At 41.6% G+C, this 19,090-nt stretch overlaps 1 protein-coding gene across 1 annotated transcript in view; it reads right to left on the reverse strand.

Moving 5' to 3' along the window:
* Positions 1-10,119: 10,119 nt before the first annotated feature.
* Positions 10,120-19,090, reverse strand: part of FBLN1 (fibulin 1) — an 81,290-nt gene continuing 72,319 nt past the window's right edge. The window contains exon 17 of the mRNA XM_061472024.1: positions 10,120-11,177. Coding sequence (XP_061328008.1) covers positions 11,038-11,177 — 140 coding nt within the window. The 3' untranslated portion in view covers positions 10,120-11,037. The remainder of the gene's footprint in view (positions 11,178-19,090) is intronic.

The raw sequence follows: 19,090 nt of genomic DNA on the forward strand, positions 1-19,090 counted from the left end.
CTTATCCTCATCTGAGAAGCATGGCAAGATGACAGAAAACAGCCTTTTTTCTTTGGCTACACAACTCTATTTTCCTGTTATCTCCATTCGATTAAACCTCATTTTCCCTTTTACAGTGGCTTGTCAACAAATGGTTTTGAAAGCCCATCAGCATGAAGCTGTGCTAGCCTTTATTCTGCTGAATTCAGTGGTGAAATTCCTGTTGGCACAAATTACTGGATCCAGTCCCACATAAATAAAGACAGCTCTTGACTACTGGAAACAGAAGAATGCCAACGGTTTAGATATGGCCATATCAGCTGTGCCTGACCTGTGTCGTCCCACCAGGGCAGGCCCCAGGAGGGCTCAGTGCTCTAGGATGCCCTGGAGATGGCGTTCAGATGCTGAAATCCAGGCAGTGACAGTCAAGATGCCCCCTGGTCTTCACCCTCTTCCAGAAGGGTGCGGGTCTCCTAGAAGTCCTCAGTCATATCCTGTGCAACAGAGAGTTGTCTCTGACATCCAAAACCACCAAAAATGCCACTAGAAGCCAGTTGGTTAAGCAACTGAATCCCACCTATCAGGTCCTTGATGAGAGTGGTGTTTCTGACTGAATGTCCACTTTCACAACGTGTGCTCCTGGGGCCATGTGGAGACAAACAGGACAAATTCAAACAAGACTCTTTTGCTTGCCAGTCTGCCTGGGGTCATTGTGGCAGGACTAGGTGGGCTAGCTGAAGGATACAGGGGACTAATGCACAGGGACTGATACACTGGGGAGGAGCCATTGCAGCTGAGCATTTTAAGTGACCAACTGACCAAATTCCCTGGAGACCCCAGACAACTCCTTACAGATTAACAGCCCTGTTATTTCACAGTCACATTTCAGGTAGACCTGCACCTCCATCAGCGGGTGTTTCAGACTGAAGACCTGTTCCAGGGAGCTACTGTTTCCTTAAGAGCTGGCTTCACAACATGGTCTCTGGTCTTCCTGGCTGCTGCCGCTGCTGCTGCTGCTGCTGCTGCTGCTGCTGCTGCTGCTGCTGCTGCTCCCTCCTCCAGCTGGCTCTGCTGCCTCGTAGTCCCTTTGCTTCCCACCCACTCACCCCAAAAGCAAGTATTTATGTCATTTTGAAGGCTTCCATCAGTTCAAGGAAAGAAGCACCCAAGGACCAAGAGCTGCAGGTGAAGCTCTGTATTGAGCCCTTAGAGTGGCTCTGGAGGATCAAACCACCCGTTGGGGACCCTCCCAGCTCAGGATAACCCACTGCAGACTGCAGGAGCCCACAAAAGCCATCCCCTTCAGCAACACGGGCGCTGCTAAGCTCAGCACTGCAGAAGATACTTTTCTTTTTGGCCTCCCCAACTACTATCACCACCTTTCCACTGTTTCTGTGAAGTTTCTGGGTTATAAATTTAAAATACTTACAAAACATGTTAACACTTTTGTATAACTAAAGATACATATTAAGATAACCCAATTAATAAAATTTGTGTTCTCCCTTGGTGACAGAACAACTTGATTTTAGTAGCAAACCATCAAAATGTGCATTTTTCAGGTACTTGTCCCTATAATCGCCATAAAAGAAATGGGTAAAACATGGTGTAAAGAGGTGAGGTCTGAGGTCTCTTTATGATGTTGAATGCCTGACAAATAATGAATTGGATAATATTACTTTGGATAGCTTGGGAACCCCACACTGACCCTATGTGGCTGGCACCGGAGAAGCCATCCAGACCCCTGCCACGGCATCCAAGCAGATAAGAAGCCAGGTCTGGTACAGTGAACACAGTGTGGAGCCAGTGTGGCTTCCCTGTGTGCCTGGTGCTGTGTAAAGACACAATGAGCCCTTCTCTCTATTACAGTTGTGTTCCTCCCCTCCATGGGTTCATGCAGCTAACCTCACCTGCTGCTGGACTCCCCCCTCCAGCTCAACAGTGCACATCTGCCCGCCCAGCTCTGCCAGACACATCCCTGCTGGGAGATCAATCCTGTTGGCTTGTATTTTTCCTCCTTCTTTCCTCAGTAGGAGTGGTTTCTCCATTTTGCTAGAATGTAACTGACTGCTGTGGAAAAGAGGATGAACCAGTTGGTTCCCAGTCCTTCTTGCCGACCCACTGCCTCCATGTTTCAGAGGAGATGGGGTTCCAGAGAAAGGGGCATGAATTCTGCTTGCAGAGATACCAGAGGCCCTCCTGACCAAACTGCTTTTTGAACTGCTGTTCTCCCTCTGCTCCCCTTGCAGAGAAGGTTCTGCAGAGGCAGTCTCTAGACCAAGTATTGACTACAAAACCACCTCTGAAGAGGGGGATCTCTGGATCTCACCTCAACTGACCACTTGTGCCTTTTCAGTCCTTCTGCTGCTGCCTAGGTAAGCCATCTCTAGCCTAGACATGGAGTTCTGTTTCAGCTGCTCTCTAACCCTGCCTCAGTAAGCCAGGAAAGTTCTAACCCTGCCTCAGTAAGCCATTCATCTGCAGATCTGGGAAAGCTTGTGGGTTTTGGGGAAATAAAAAAGCTGCTCATTTTGTCAATGCTGTTCAATGAGAGCAATCTTTCAGCCACCCACGCCTATCAGCTAACTGTGCTTGGCCAGACATCAGAAAGTCAAGCCTGAACCACCAACAATTTCAGTATAACCTTTGCCTAGGAGGAGCTCGGGAAAGCCCACATGTTTTCAGACTGCATTAATGCCTGCTTCTTGGCTTGCTAACAGATGCTTTCCTGCCTCTATCCGCCCATCTCAACCCATATAACCTTCTTCACTGGGTATCTGCCTGACAGGGAGGCAGCAGCTCTGCAAACGTGGAGGGCTGTGTTTGACTGAGGCATCAGCAGCTGACATACTCTTTTTGTGTTCCCAGCTGTTCCACACCTGAGAAACTTAAGGAAGGGAAGGTCAGGTGTGAAGCTTACTCAGTGTAGGGGTAAAAAACTGTATTCACAAACATTTACAGAGAGATCAGCAGCCAAAGGTACATGAGTTTGGAGAGAAGAGATTTGCCTGCACGTGCTGAAGAAATATCACCGAATTAATTCTCATGTATATAATTAAAGACAAAGTGAAGCTCACTTTTACTGAAGAAAGCAAAGTTTACCATGACCTGTTAACTAATGGGGTCTGAATTAAAACAAATGTGAGATTCAGTGGCTGCAGAGGGGGTCTCTGATCCATCAGAGGTGAACTGCATCATAAGTTGAAGGCTACAGAGTCCCTTTTTTCTTATGCTTTGGGCAGTTGTTTTACAAAGTACTTTGTCAACTGTGGATACCACAGACAACCTGATGCCTGGTAGAGCTGGACAAATGGTCACCAGCTCAATATGTACAAACGTACAGCAACTTTTCCACTTTGGAAAAACCATTCTCGTCTAATTTCTAAATGCTAGACAGCTGGCCACAGTTACAGCACCATCTAGTACTTTCTGGTTAGCCTTAGTTAAACACATATTTGTAATCTTCAAAACCTAAACTGTAGTTACGGAGTTATGATGGTATCCGTTACACTGATGCTTTTTTATCGTTATTACAACTTCTGCCCAAAATGTTGGCAGTATTAGGACAGCTCAGCAGCATGTAATTTAACTTCCCTCACATCCAGAGTTGAGGGTGGTCCCTCTGATCAGGTCTGAGGTCACTGATGGGGCAGGTTCAGAGAAAGTTACTTTTGCCTTTGCCAGGGTCAGCCCAACTAAGGAAACCCAAAAACATTCCTCTTCTGTCAGCTCTCCCCCACCATCACTGCGTGACCTGCACCAGATCTCACTCATGTGAGAACCATCAGCTAATGGCAAAACAAAAGAGCTAATCACCATCTCAGCAGTCAGCCTGCAAAGGTCACTCTGCAAGAATTGCCGGGTCAAGATACTGATCACCTGTGCTGTCAGACGTGATACAACTGGTTTTCTTTCATTTCATCTGATTTTTTTATTGTTTTTCTAATTTCAATGATGTAAGGGAAGCCATTTACAACAGAGAAATACCAACACCAGACTTACTTAAGCTAGCTGTGATCATAAAATAGCCATGCTTTGCTCTTGTAGGATCTCCCTTGCAGGATGGGAAGGAAAGCCCCTGCTTGCTTTGATTCCCAGAAGTCCCAGGTCTTCTGATGGGACGAGCCAGCCTTTTAACACAGGCAGACCCTAAATGTCTTGTAATGCACCAAGAACATGATTGTAACAGGAATTTGTGGACCTCCTGTGTGGCCTCTCTTCCCATAGGGACTGACAAAGTACCATCCCAAATGGGAATATCTTACAAAAGAAGGGGTCTGAGTCTTCTCTATTGCCCTATGCTTCACATTTGCTATTGCACTTCAAAGTGATGAGGTACATGGATTTAGTTGTAAGATGTAAGTTTAAAAGAGGGTAGCCGTAAGCTGTCCCATGAAGGTGGCCATCCTGGTGTGCTCTGGATGTGATTCAGAGTGCTATGGTAAAACATTCGGGGTGTGAAAGCACAGCGTGTTTTTGTCTGTCTGCAGTGACCCCAGGACAGGTTTCCTTTCTGCAGCTCTTCAAGATGTCTCTTTTGGGTCTGGTGAAGATGTTTAATTTCAGTTGCTAAGTTAACAAGTAAACACTCAGTGATAGAAGAAAAGAAAAAGAGGGATGCAGGGAGTAAAAAATAAGGAGACAGAGAAGAGAATCCAATAAAAGTAGAGGGAGAGGAAAAAAAAAGATGAAATAGGATAAGGTGAAAGCAAAAAAAAAAAAGGGCTCATTACAGAACAGATAGCACATTCTTAGCCACAGCCGGAATGAAAAATCTTTCATCAAATCAATGGCTTTGGAGACTTGGTGGGTGTACTTTATGTCTCTCTTGTCTAGTAGCAGCAATTTCCACACAGCCTCACACCTCCTGTGCTCACCACAGGCAGCAGGGAACAAAGATGCTCAGAAAGCAGGAGTGCTGTTGGGAAGGGCTCTGGCATTCCTGGCTGTTGCAGAGCAGGGAGGACCCCTTGGATCACACCAGACGGGTAATTTAAGGGAAGGGCGTCCTCCACAGGCAAGGGGGGAGCCCTGGTGGGATGGGCAGGAGCTGAGGTGCACAGAGGGCAGGCAAGGATGTGGGACTGCCTGCAGGCATGTTTGGAACCTCAGCCAAACTCAAGGCCTTGAGATATAAATCAGATTCTGGTCCCTCTCACTTTCCTTAGGAGAAACAGTATTGCTTAACTAATGGCTAAGCACATGCTGGACAAACAGAAGCAGCTCTGGCATTTTCATCAAAACTGTGTTCACTTCAGACTTGGCCAGGAGAGGACAATCAAGTGCTATTTTTGAGTGCGACTCACAGCAGTGCCTTGGAATAAGCATCTCTAGGAGACCTCAGCTGACATCTTTTAAAAAGCCAGCAAAAATCCCAAGTAAGGGAAGGGAAGGTTTTATTTTTTCCTGTCAGAGAGAATGCCTTTTCCACAAATCCAAAGGAATATGTTTAATTAGTTCTGACTGGGTGTTAAACGTACTAAAAAAACTAAAGTGAAGCAGCAGCGAATGCACCTAAACTTGAACCTTGCTATACCTTTCAAAGGAGAAGACAGAATATCAAGAGTGTAGGTATGCCCACAATAGGAAAAGATTGCAGAATGCTGTTATACACACATTTCTTTTTTTTTTTTCCTCAAAAACTGAAAAAAAAAAACCCAAAAACATAGAATGGTTTGGGTTAAAAGGGACCTTAAAGCTCATCTAGTTCCAATCCCTCTGCCATGGGCAAGGACACCTTCCACAAGACCAAGTTGCCTACAACCACAACCAGCCTGGGCTTGAATGTGTAATACTAAGGATCACATTTATTTACTCCAGTTCTACTGAATTCCAACAGCCTTGTCTCAAATTCTTCTCGGAACTACCATGGATTCATTTTGAACGCCTCAAAATAAGTTACTTTGCTGTCCTTAGCATCATTTGCTTATTTTTGAGATGCACTAGATCATCGCACAAAAAGTAGATAAAAATGCAGTTTTTCCACTGTGTGGATATTTTTACTGCTGTTTTTACAAATAGTATCCTCACAATTCACTAGCAAAAAAAATTAAACAGATCTGGGGAGAAGGGAGAGGAAACATCCAAATATTTTCTACATTAACTCTTACTTTTGTGCTGATACAGCACACGAATCATATAGAATAATCAAGATCATTTTCCAATAGTCTCATTTAGACAAGACAAAATGCAGCCAAGGCACTTACTTCAAGCAAGCTGACATCCCTCAGTCATCCTGTCATTTCTGTGGAGGAGGAGCAAGCAGTGTTTTACATTCACAAAAGCTCAGTGAAACAAATCACAGTGAAATGATGTAAGGGGAATTACAACCAGAGAGGATGTGGAGGAATCTGTGCTCCTCTGACACATATAGCACAGCCACACCCTGAGCCTGGTACATACACAGGCTGCTGTGTAACCTCTGTGAAGGACTGCCTACCTGGGAAAGGCCATCCCACAGATAGCATCCTGTGGTGGGTTTCTTGTCCAGTTGTGTTAGTGATCTCACTAGTATCAAGAGTGAGAAACTTGGGAGATGAGCTGTCAAGCTCAGATGGGTAGGGTAAAGGCAATATGATTATGGCATGCACACATTCCCCATTCTAGCAGGTGTGAACTGCTCCTCAGGCATCAGGATTTCTTATTCTAAACAGCCTACCTATCTAGCAAGCCACACCTAATACATATGTATACACAATTTTCTTATGCAATATGGATTAACACCACCGCAGAATACAGAAAAGTCACGTCAGCATCCCTGTAAAAACCTTTCACAGAATACTAAATCTAAGCTGCTGAAACATTGCAAGAGGATCGCCAGAGACCATAATTCACAGAAAAGGTTTTTAAGAGCCCGTACTCTCTTTTTCTGCCACAGCTGGCAGCTACTATTTTCTGCATCAACAACAGTGTCACAGGCCAAAAATAGAAATAGTCCTTTAGAAAATAAAGATATCAAGATCACACTGATTGATGAGCAGAGCATATTCTTTGTGTTCAGTGGAACAAACTGCATATTTCTACTGACACTCACTCCTGGAAGGAGTCATCTTCACAGCGGTATACCTACACACCACCTAATGCAAGGCTGGTGGTGTTCAATCAGTGACCTTAAGCCACACTCCAGAATTAGATATTAAATAATAATTTCATTCACTTCAGTTACCAGTATGCTTGAAATATGGGCTGTCATCCACATACACTTGCTATTTCAAATATGTATCATCACAAAGAAGTACTGTATTTAATCTGGAAACTGTCTCTGTTTTAATTCCGTCATACCAGCATGGATGTCAGAACAAAACTGCACTGTGCCTGCTTTCAGAAGTGCATTCTGTCACAAGCTGGGGACACTAGTTGTAGCTCACTGTGCTCCAGAAACCATCTGGGGCTATGCTTTTCACTCTACCCCACACTGTATGAGGCAGGAGATTTCATCAGGGCCAGGCTTGCAGCACTGACTGATTGCATGTGTTCAGGCACAGAAGCAGTCATGAACTGAATAGGCAAAGCAGATGCAACAATATTTTTTCATGGGCCAAATTCGGGCATAGTTTGAGTTCTGGCTGAGACAGGAACACATTACTGCTACAAAGCTCCAAATTAATGGAATTACTCACAGTGCTGACAAGCAATTGCCATGTTGGGGTGTTACTGTCAGTCTCCAGCAGCTTCCAACACTTACCATACACTAGTTAGGACAGCTAACCTGGAAAGGCACACAACATTTCTTTCCAAATCATGTAATAACATTTGTCATCACTGCACCAACTTATCATGTGTGGAATGTACTGATTCAAACACTGTTATGAAACTTGTTTGTTCTTCATTGCTATTGTCCTTGGCTGCTGTGCCCTGTAAAAGGAGTAACTATGCTAGGATTGCATACACTATGCTATCTTGCCTTCTTGATCTGCTAACACATTACAGATCCATCAAGAAGTGGTTTTAAACTGAAGAAGTAGTTCAGCCTATCAGAAACTTGATCTGAAATATTCCTGGTTTTAATTATTTCACTTGACTAAATTACTCAGAGCCGTCTATGTACACTGAATGCTTACTAAGGCAAACTGTCTTAGTCCCACTAGAAATAACTGAAGCAATTTTTCCTGCCAGAAGACTTGTCTTAGAAGCAGTCCCTGTGACACACAAGTCTTCCCATCTATGCAGGTTGCCTGACTTGTGGCAGAACAACCTGAGAACTGTTGCTCCTCCCATTGGGAATCTTGCTGGCACCTATGAGCTTTTGCTCATCCAATTTTTGTCTCTCCATACTCATCTAGTGTCAAATGAGAGAGTTTATCCTGTAAATTGAGCCTACATAGCATCTGTAATTGTGTCTTATTATTACTCATTCTTTTAATGGTGTGCAATTGGTTTTCCGAGGCACGCGATAATAGTTCTGTGTGTGACTGAGCAGATGACTCTTAAAAAGCAGACTAATGAACACCCAGCAGCCTATACTTGTTCTCATTGTTTCTTCTAAATACTCATTCACTAGTGATTCTGTTTCTCTACAATTAAAATGATTTGAACTTAGATCTAATCAGTCCAAAGAGAACACAGCAAAAAAAAACCCTCAAAGTGTATGCATCTCAGTGACAATTTCATAAGCATGTTCTCCCACTTGAACAGCTTTAATGCTTTGCCAGTAAAAACTACAAATAGTTGTACTCCGCCCCATTTACAACAAACTAAACTTTATTGTTACAGTTTGCATGAGAGAAATATTTAATCTTTCCTATCATTACTGAATTATCTAGTTTTTCTATGCAGATCTATTAAAAGTTCAGCCATATCACAGTGACCATGGCACTAAACACTCTTTAATTTTATTATACATAAAACATAAAATCATTTACCAGATCAGTGTTCTCATATGACAACAGGACTATTTAAAAAGCTGTTTGCAATTTTCAAAGATTACTTGGGACAATGTAGGAAAGCAGGTCTCCAGGAAGTAGTGGTAATCCTTCATCTGTCCTATTTTTACTCAGAAATGCAGACAGAAGAAGGGGAGAGGTGTGTGTCTGTGGTGGTGTGTGGTTTCTCCTTTAGAGAAAGGAGAAATTTGTAAATTAGTTTGTTCATCAGTTTGACCCTAAAATTAGATTTCTGTCCCAAAGTTCTTTCCACTGTAATTAAATACCGCTTACGAAGGAAGTAAAGGATCAAAAATTGCAGTCTAGAGAATCGGATGGAAACAGTTTCTGTATTTTTGGTATTAGGGTACTTACTTTTCTTACACCAGCAAGAAAAATAACTCAATGGTATGAAGGGAGCTTTTCAGTCTTCTTTTCTTGGACTCTGCTAGCATAATAAAACATTTTAGTTTCCAATCTAAATCAGAATTACATTGGCTAGTAATCCCTGAAGTCAACAGCAGCTCTTGGAATCTGGAGTTCTCCAACATCTCCATCAGTTAGCTGAATGATGGTCACCTGCTATAAATATATCTGCTTTACATAATTTGTCTACAGAAATATGTTAACTATTTATTGAAATCATAAGGACTGTAGAGGTAGCCACAGACAACACTGGACACATTTTAAACTGATGGCATCCTGAAAACCAGGCTATGTATAGGGTCAGGATGCTCTGTAAGTGTGGGGGAAACAAATACTGTCAAGAAGGTGTCCTTCAGTCAAATTTTATTTATGAGAATGTGTTACAAAATCTTACTTTAAGGAGTGAAAATTCTGCAGTCAGAGAAGCTTCCCTGGAATTAAGAATTCTGTATGTACACAGAAAAGTTGCTTCGTCTTTTATTTGCAGTGGATCAGAGAGGATGATCCTTATCATTCTTCTTCAAAGATCATTCAGGTCAATCGAAAGATTCCCTTCAGCTTCAGGGGCTTTTGTATAAAAGGAAGAGACAAATGCCTAGGGCCAATAATGACCAATAAAACAGAGGCCTGTTTCGAGTGAGGAATGTGTATATATATATATATAGAATTAATTTGCTTATGGGAGATATATCATCTATTTTTTTTCCAGTAAGCAGAAACCATAACATACTTCTGAGTATTTCCCCTCTGACTTTGTTTATTTCCTCGTATCTTAACAAACACAACAAACTGAAACATGGAGCTATTTATTTTCTGTTCTGTGATAAAAAAGATACATTACTTTGATGTCCAGAAATTACATTAAACATTCATTTATTTGTGAGAGTTTCATTATATTATTACATATGCCTTGCTTTGGTGCATAGGAAGTGTACAGCTTAACATGCTAATTTTATTACCAATTTTTAAAAGGTATGGAGCTTTACTCTATAATAGACAGGATGTACAGGTCTGAGATTTCCATGTATTGTTGAGTACAGATGAGACTGGAATTTAAGCAATATGCCTTATCCTTGTAACAGGTTACTTTCAGTGAGAGGTATTTGTTTAATTAGAATCAAATATAATCTTACAGTCAAATAATAAGTAATTTTTTAATATGTGCAATAGCCTGCTAGCCTCTTGCTATTTCTGATTCTGTTTTGCATTTCCTCCTGTAGCCATAGCTGGATGGCGTTTTTTAAATATCTAGGCTAAACTTTTCAGAAATGATTAACAATTCTGGGTGCCTATTCAGGGTTATCCTATTGGGGCCTGAAAGCGAGTATTTAGCACTTTCTGAAAACCTGACTCCTTCAAGGTAGTTAATACTGAGGTGAAATTACTAATATTTACCAAACTTCTTCCATCCAAAGACACCATATATTCATTCCAATGAACTCTGATATCCGTTTTGTTCCACAGCTTCAGTCGCTCTAGATTTCTGGCCAAGGAGCAATGGTTAAGATCTGCCTGAACATTTAGAGAAGTTTTAAATTTCACTAGGCAGCCGAGCACTTTTACACACTACTTATTTATACAGACAACTACATCAGGCTCACTTAAATTGCTCCACCTTATGTCTAATCAACATAATAGCTTGTTATTTGTCTTATACTATAAACCAAATATTTAAACAAAACAAAATGCTATGGGGTTTCACAAACAAGTATATGACATAATAGTAATGATTTTGGTTAGAGCGGCTCACTTGTCTGGGAATTTAAACACTCTCTCAGAACCAGTACTCGGAGACAAAGATGTGAACATTGACGATGTTACGATGAGATACCACTCCACCCATGACGTAGTTCATCTCCAGCTTCAGGATGGCATGGAAAGGTCCAACAATGGGCCTTACCTGGCGAACTACACCTGTTGGGATACAAATAGGTTGCTGAGATTAATAGGAGAATCAGATGGGTTTGGATGAGCTACACTCCCTTTCATTTTCAATATAGCTGATGGAAAGTTGGATCCACAAAGAGCTTGCAAGAAAGCTTGCAAAATAAGAATAAAATAGAACTTTTAAATCAAAATACCTTAAAGAAGATCTAAAAAGAACACTAAAATGCTGCTAATGCAGAAAACCTACATATCCTGAAATTAGTAATGGGGATTTTTTTACATTTTATTCAGAGAGATAAATTCTGTAAGCAGTCTGCTTCTAAGTAGGGCATAAGAAGACTTTCCCTAGTAAGGCAGCACACACATTGCCCTGAGAACTACCTAAGCACGCTCCCCCAAGACTGTGTTGAAAACCACGTTTCACTTGGAACAGTAGAAATTAGTTGTAATGCAGCAGTAAAACCAACATTTTCCCTATAAACATCAGATAACACTCATCCGTGAACTGTTAGTATGGACAATCCCAGCAGGAGAGCTTAATGAGGAAAGTGAGACTACCATGGCATCTGTTCCTGTGTCATTCCTCACATGGATGGTGGCCATTCCTTCACCAACTTCAGGGCTTGATAATGAGGAAGGAATTGGCAAGGAAGAAATGAGTTATGTCTTCTAGGGCTTTAGTCCTTTTGTTTGCTTTACACAGAGGTGCCCCAGTGCTGGGATGCAGCAGGATGAGGACAGTTGGGGGCTGAGAGTGGTGAGGTCCTCAGGGGGGTGGCAGGGCAGGGCTTCTCCAGATCAGGCTTGTCCCACCACTCCAGCCAGGCAGCAGGGCAGGCCAAGAGGCAGACAGGTTCATTCAAGGGCCCACATCACTGGCCAGCTTCATAGTGATGACACTGGGCCAAAGGCAAACTGCAGAGGCAATGTGTGGGTCAGAGACCAGAACAAGAGGACATACGGCTGCGATGGAGCTGGAGACCAGCCCTCTTCCAGCACTGCTCAGGCAGGCACTGAAGCTGAAATGGGGCTCCTGGCCTGCGGGCATGGCGTGGGAGAGGACCTGGGGAAGGCCCATTTGGGCCATGAGGTCTTACCTATGCCTTGGCACAAGGTGGCTAAACAGAATAGTGTTACAGTTTCAGACCTATGCAAAAGAAAATCTGCAGGAGCTTTGCCATTGACTCCAAAGAATCCAGATCAGATCATAAACACGTTGTAACTTCATGGTCATTTTCTAGGTCCGGTGTCACAGAGCAGGGAGCTACCAAACATCTCTCATCTGAGAGGTTGTATCCAAAAGGTCAAAATCACATAAACCTGAGGTCAGCCAGCAAGCAGAGGCAGTCTGGTGGAAACCCCCTTCCTTAGGCACCTCCTTCTGACAATTGACTTATCTGACAGGGTGTTTGATTCAGAAGGAAATACACAGTTCAAGAAAGGATTATTTAAGATGTATTCCTTCTGCATGCTTCACAAACAGGCAGCACACCAGTGCCTTCCCAGAGTCCCAGATGAGCTCCTACAGCAGTCCCCTACGAACACATTGGCTTGAGATATGATGGGAGAGATAAACGTTTGCTTATGCAGGCTGTCAGCAACTTCTTCCAGGGCAATGATGACATTACAGTTTTTTCCTAAATACTAACTAATATCTTCAGCATGCAGTAAAATTGCAAACTTTTCACCACATTCGCTTTGCTTGCCATATTTGAGGAATACATTTTCAAGCATCCTTCCCCCTACAATTTATATGTACGTACATACATACATATATATATACGTATTTATTTATTTTATTGTAGTTTTCTTGGCTACTCTCTTGCACCTTATAAAAATGGTTTGGCTTGGCAGATGATATATTGAAAAGCCTTGCTAAAATTGCCCTCCCTTTAGGGTAGCATTTAAAGCATTTTGCTAACAACACATCACATTATTGCAGGCGCTGCTTTAACTGACAACCGCGGAAACACACAGCATTGGAATCACTCAGTACTGGCAAGCTGTTTAACCCAGCCTGTTAGAGCTCATGCAGTGATCACCAAGCCTCAGATGGCAAAGACTGCTGTTTCCATTTACCAATCTTTTTATAGTGCTCTACACTTTCTTGCTCTACTCCAGTGGAATCTACTCCAGCCTAGAAGTGGGATTGCAAATCTTGTTTTTTTCTGACATGATGCCATTCTACTTAAGGTAGTTTATGCCATAGTATGGCATCTATCTATACATTATTAACACAGCGTTCAAAGCAGTTAGTAAATTTCTTATTCTTGTTTGGATGCATTCTGCTAATATAACATTTATTTTCAAGGTAGAACAGGCAAACACACTGTGATCCATGTGGCAGTACTTTTCCACATAGTTCTCTTGCTGCAGTTTTAAAATCTAGCCTAACAGTCGTCTGAGAATTGAATGCTGCACATGTTAAGACACATGCATCAAAGCAAGAAATCGAATGAATGCACAAAGAAACAATACCCTTATGAGATTTATTTATCCAGTTTGCTGTGTCAGTGTCCTAGATGGTGCTGAAATGACCACCAGTGCAAAAGAACTACTTTTCTTCCTCTCCTATTAAATAAATAAGATAACTCAGATGGGTTTGTGCTTATCTGTGTGCATCAGAATGCAGTCACTCTAAATGTGCAGAAGAGTAGAAAAAAAAGAGTAAGAATAAACCCATGAAATGTTCTACTGGACAAAAGCATGTGGCAGGTTTTCAGTTCCCGGCAGATTTACTCATCGCAAGCTCTTTTTTTTCCATTTAATGAAAAGGGCTCAAATGGAAAACCTGAGTTTTTTCTCCACCAAACTCAAGGACAAATGAGGGTGGAAACCATGCAATAGCAAAACTGCCCAGAGCCTGAAACGTGGCTCCATGTTTATCCAGTTCCCAGCGCTCCTGTTGCAGCAGTCCCTGGATTTGTCTCAGGAACAGCGTTAAAGACTTCCTGCTATAATGTGTCACTGCCTTTTGATACTACCTGTGTCGAATTCTCTAATGTCTTGTGCCACTCATGTCAGGGATGAGTGAAAATGCAACTAATCCAGACCCAGATAAAGCAGTACCTTGTGCCTACTTCCACAAACAGATGTCTTTAAAAAAAGCCTGAGACTCATTCCTGGTACATATAATTCACATACATGGTTGAATGTATCAGTCGATATCTCCAGAGCATTTCGGATAGAACACATTTGAAGATGCCATGTGGAATAATTCTGGATGTTTTTAAGCAATGTGGATTTATCAGTTACTGCAACATTTTCCTAAACATGTTGTTCCACTATGCCTTTTGGCAGACTACTGCTGGGTCCAGATTTGTGGTCTGGCACCCTTCAGCATTTATAGCTGAATAGCAAGTATAAAAGCATACTTTATAGTAATAGGAAGGTTACCATTTTTAAATGTACTAAACAGAATCACTGACTGCTTTTTGATCTCTATTATACCAGTCTAAATCCGAAGTAGCGGGATGGAGCCACTCAGATTTGACATGGGGTAACTGCAGGCTGGGACTTGGTCTTGGATCACTGTAGCATTACACACTGTCCTGTGAGTCAGTTTCTGTAAGAGGCCAGGAGAACAGTGGTGTTGCGCATTAAATGACCTTAAAATAGGGGGCTCTCAAATACTACCATCAGCTAGTCCTCTCTGGGACCAGAGCTCCAGACCCTGCAGTCAGTAAATGGGCTGAGTTTATTAAAGCAAGTTCACTCACATTCTTTTCCAATAAAATTAGATTTCTGCTAGGTTAGCATTTTGCACAAACACCACCCCCCCCTCCCCCCACACCCCCCCCCCCAACAAACAGGGAATGTTTAGCTACATTAAAATAGGGTGAATCACTGATAACTGAACAAGGAAATTTGTACTGCTGCTGAATCTCATGTGCCAGGCAATACTGAGCCTGTCTGTTGTCTTGCCTACAGGCACATCTACTCAAGCAAGTGCTTTTACCCTCCACTCTCATGTGCTTCTGTTGCTGTTTATACTCTTCAGCTCGTAATCTGTGAGCCAACCTACAGAAAACCCTATGTGTTGCAGGCCAAGCAGACTACTTTCCATCAGCTCCCTTTGTTTGGTTTTGCTTTTTGTTAACCAAGCACAGATGTTATTACACATCCCAAATCTGCTTGGGTATCTTCATGGTTTGCTGACCTCCTTTCAAAAAACAGTGATAAGACTCCTTTTTCTTCCACACTTTGCCCTTATTGTAAACAGGATCTACACCAATCCTTTCCATCTGCTGATCTGTGTAAGCAAACAGCCTTGGCTTGAGAGTTAGTAAGTTTTTGGATGTCACAGTTATTTCTGCAGTGATAGTCAGACCATGGCCCGGAACTTTTAAAGCTCTGTGATGAATACTCTGAGCTGCCCTCTTGCTCTGTTTCTTCTTCTTTCATGTTTCATATTTTGATTTTGTCTAAGGTAAAAGTATGTACCATATGAGGTGAAGACATTAACCTAAATAATATATAATACTTATTTACAAGTGAGAATAATGACAACAGCCAGCAGTCTTAGAGTTGCTGTTACTGGATTACTGAGGCTTTGCTTATCAAAGGAGATGGGATAAATAAGACATCAAGGCTAATACTGTTAATCTTATTAAGCCTTTCAGCAGAATTTCTGGTATTGTAATCAGATAGAATCATAGAATAGTTTAGGTTGGGAAAGACCCTTAAGATCATCAGCCTCAACCGTTAACCCAGCACTGCCAAGTCCACCACTAAACCATGTCCCTAAAAGCCAGATCTACACATCTTTTAAATACCTTCAGGGATAGGGACTCAACCACTTCCCTGGGCAGCCTGTTCTAGTGCTTGATAGCCCTTCTTGGTGAAGAAATGTTTCCTAATATCCAATCTAAACCTCTCTTGGTGAGACTTGAGGCCGTTTCCTCTTGTTCTATTACTTGCTGTTTGAGAGAAGAGGCTGACCCCCACCTCACTGCAATCTCCTTTCAGGTAGCTGTAGAGAGTGATAAGGTCCCCCCTTGAGCCTCCTTTTCTCCAGGCTGAACAACCAAAGTTCCCTCAGTCATTCCTCATAAGACTTGTTCTCAATATGCCACAGGTATTCCTCGGCTTGTCTATACCTCTTTAAGATATCATTACATTTCTCTGCTTTGAAATATGTCAGACCCTCAGGCAATTCACCTCTGTGTCTGGTTTCTGCTTGTATTTTTGTGTTAGGCAGTTGATTTGCTAAGAAGCTGTATTTTGAACTTAGGAGAAACACTGCTGTTTTGTTACCATACCATACTAACCCATTCTGGATGACAAGTCCCCACATTATCATGCGTTATTGTCTCCAGAAATCCAGACTCCTAATTCTGACTTCTGTGCTAAGCTCAGTGCTCAGTACAGTGAAGGAGCACTTGCAAAACTCTTTATATAGTTAAATAATAAGCTCTTTAAATACTTTAAAAAAAACAAAACTTTTCTTCTTTTTTTTTTTCTTTCTTCCTTTTTTTTTTTTCCTTTTCAGTGCTAACCACAAAATTTGCAGCAATTACACTTGCAATGAGTGTGGGTCATTGTGTTCCTTACACCTCTTGCTGAATACTGCATTTGCATTTTCTCTAGAAAAAGTTCCTCTAAACAGGGATGACCACAGTTTGCCTGAAAGCAAAGCAGAACTAAAGAAGCTTATTTCCACACTGCCACTAGATAAAGCTGTTTGAGGTTAGTAGTGAGGATATGTGGTTTTATGTTTTCTGTTCCAGAAATGAAGGTGACAGTATTTTCCACAGGGATTGATTCTTGAGTCTAGTCAAGTATTTAAATCTGTATCATCGTAAGAACACAGTACAGACACAAATTGCATGCATTCCTCAAAAAGAGAGCCTCAGATAACCTAAATTCTAAGGACACCACCCCCTCCCCCCCCAAAAAAAAAAAAGCTGAGAAGTATTAGGAGAGCAGGGAAGGAATCAGAGGCTTAAGAGAGGGTCAGCAAGGACTGGTGATTACTGTGCAGCTGTATCAGATGATTGCTGAAAGAGGGGATGTGCTGAAGTAAACCTCCTCTTGCCTTACCTGCATATGCAGGCTTATGCCTTTGTGGATATATAAACAATCCAAACTACTGCCAAATCAAAAGCTGTTCTTCCAGGTAGCCCATGGGCTATGCTCAGGAAAATACAATAAACACAGTTATCAAAAATGTGATCAATTCCCTCAACCACATTTCAAGCTTTGTGTTAAGTAGCAAGAACAAGAGATCTTTTTCTCTTACCACCTTCCCATCTTTTCCCCTATACACATGGTTACAGCTATATTGTTTTGTTCTGGTCATCAAAGGAGGGTAACAAAACCACTTTTTTTGCTTTTCTTTTTGCTTACAGCAAGCACCCAGTCTCCTTTCTGTGATTCTTCTCTGGTGGCAAGTTAACAAAGAGATGTGGCTTTTTACTGTCAGTTGAATCCAAAAGTCTTGCCCCATTTTCATTACTGCAAGACTTCACATTTGCCATTACAGGCAAGTACTCATTTGGCAAGTTTTTCTAGGAGCAAACAATTTATTTAGGAAAATTTGCTCTTTTTTCCCCCTTTCTTCTTTACATTCTTTTATTGTATGAACTGTGATCCAATAAAAAGTGACCACAAACTGATTAAACTTAGGATGGATGGTGAGGAGTTATGAAGTGATGAAAAGAGCAAAAGGTGGTGAAAAGAATCTGTTCTGAATCTGTTCTGAATCATTAATCTATAGTTAACATATTAATCCAGTCTTAAATAGAACAAAACACATCTTTATATTAATTCAGAGGTCTTTTTTAAATGAAGCACTCTGTAAAAAATATCTAAAAGAATAAGAATGGGATATATATTTGAAATACCACAGGCAGACAAACAAGTCTGAACATAGGTCATTGTTTGCTTTTCCTTCAAAGTAAGCACACACTGCGCTAGGGAGGGAACTTGTGTTTGCATCCTGGCCATGCAATATTAAAAGAAACCAATAGGGCAACTAAGAATTAGTCTTCGTTCACTCTACTGCAAGTGGAACTACTGACCATATATATATAAAAAAAGAGTATTTTGCATTAGGTAGAATTAACAGAAACTCAGCATATGATATATATGAATTACTGTGTGGAATATGACTGCATGAGAATGCTAATATAAGCTCCACTGTACAATACAGTCATAGACAGCAACAGGTCTAAGGGCTGAGGAAAGCTAAAAAATATCCATCACAAAATGCACCCCTTTAAAAAAAAAAATAACACAGGAAGGCTTGTCAAGAGAATGTGCTATTACATGATGAGAGAAAGTGCTGCCTCTTTTCAGATGGAACTTATGGGATGAGCTGCTAGTGACAACTACAAGAGAGAGATTTCAATGACACAAAAAGACACCTTAAAATTTTCCTCTAGCTATTTTCCTTGTGCTTTAAATGGATACTTGGAACATGAAATTATTAATTTGGAAAAAATCGAACCACCAGAGAATGTGGTGAGAGCTGTGGAGCTGGAGCCTAACTCAATTGAAATTTAGGTAATTTATTGTACTTCATATTAACTTCCAGTTAATCTCAGCATATGTCCTGAAGTCCTACATTTGGCTGTTCCTAGATCTGTTTCCCCACAGAAACCACTTCAGTCCTTTTTTACATCCTTGTCAGAGATGAACAGTCCTAGCTGTCACAATACAACAGTAACTGCACTTTTTTAAACAGTAGATCTTTCGGAATCACAAAAATAGCCTTTAAATACTCTGCTAGTCTGTGTCAGGCCACAGGTACGTATGATAATATACAAAGGATGGACATAGGCTGTCCCCTAACGTTAGTGAACTTCTTTAATCTCATGTGGATGTTGACGTAATGAAGCAGAGGTGATCACCTCAGCCTCCTGGAACCTAAAGCCAGTGCATGGCTATTAAAAGAAAAACAGCCCTGAACACCAGCATGCTAGTGTAACAAGTGGAGA

This window comes from Pezoporus flaviventris, unplaced genomic scaffold, assembly GCF_033815535.1.
Source record: "Pezoporus flaviventris isolate CSIRO_AGI_PZ_B2104156 unplaced genomic scaffold, CSIRO_AGI_Pfla_v1 ptg000070l, whole genome shotgun sequence".
Lineage (NCBI taxonomy): Eukaryota > Metazoa > Chordata > Aves > Psittaciformes > Psittacidae > Pezoporus > Pezoporus flaviventris.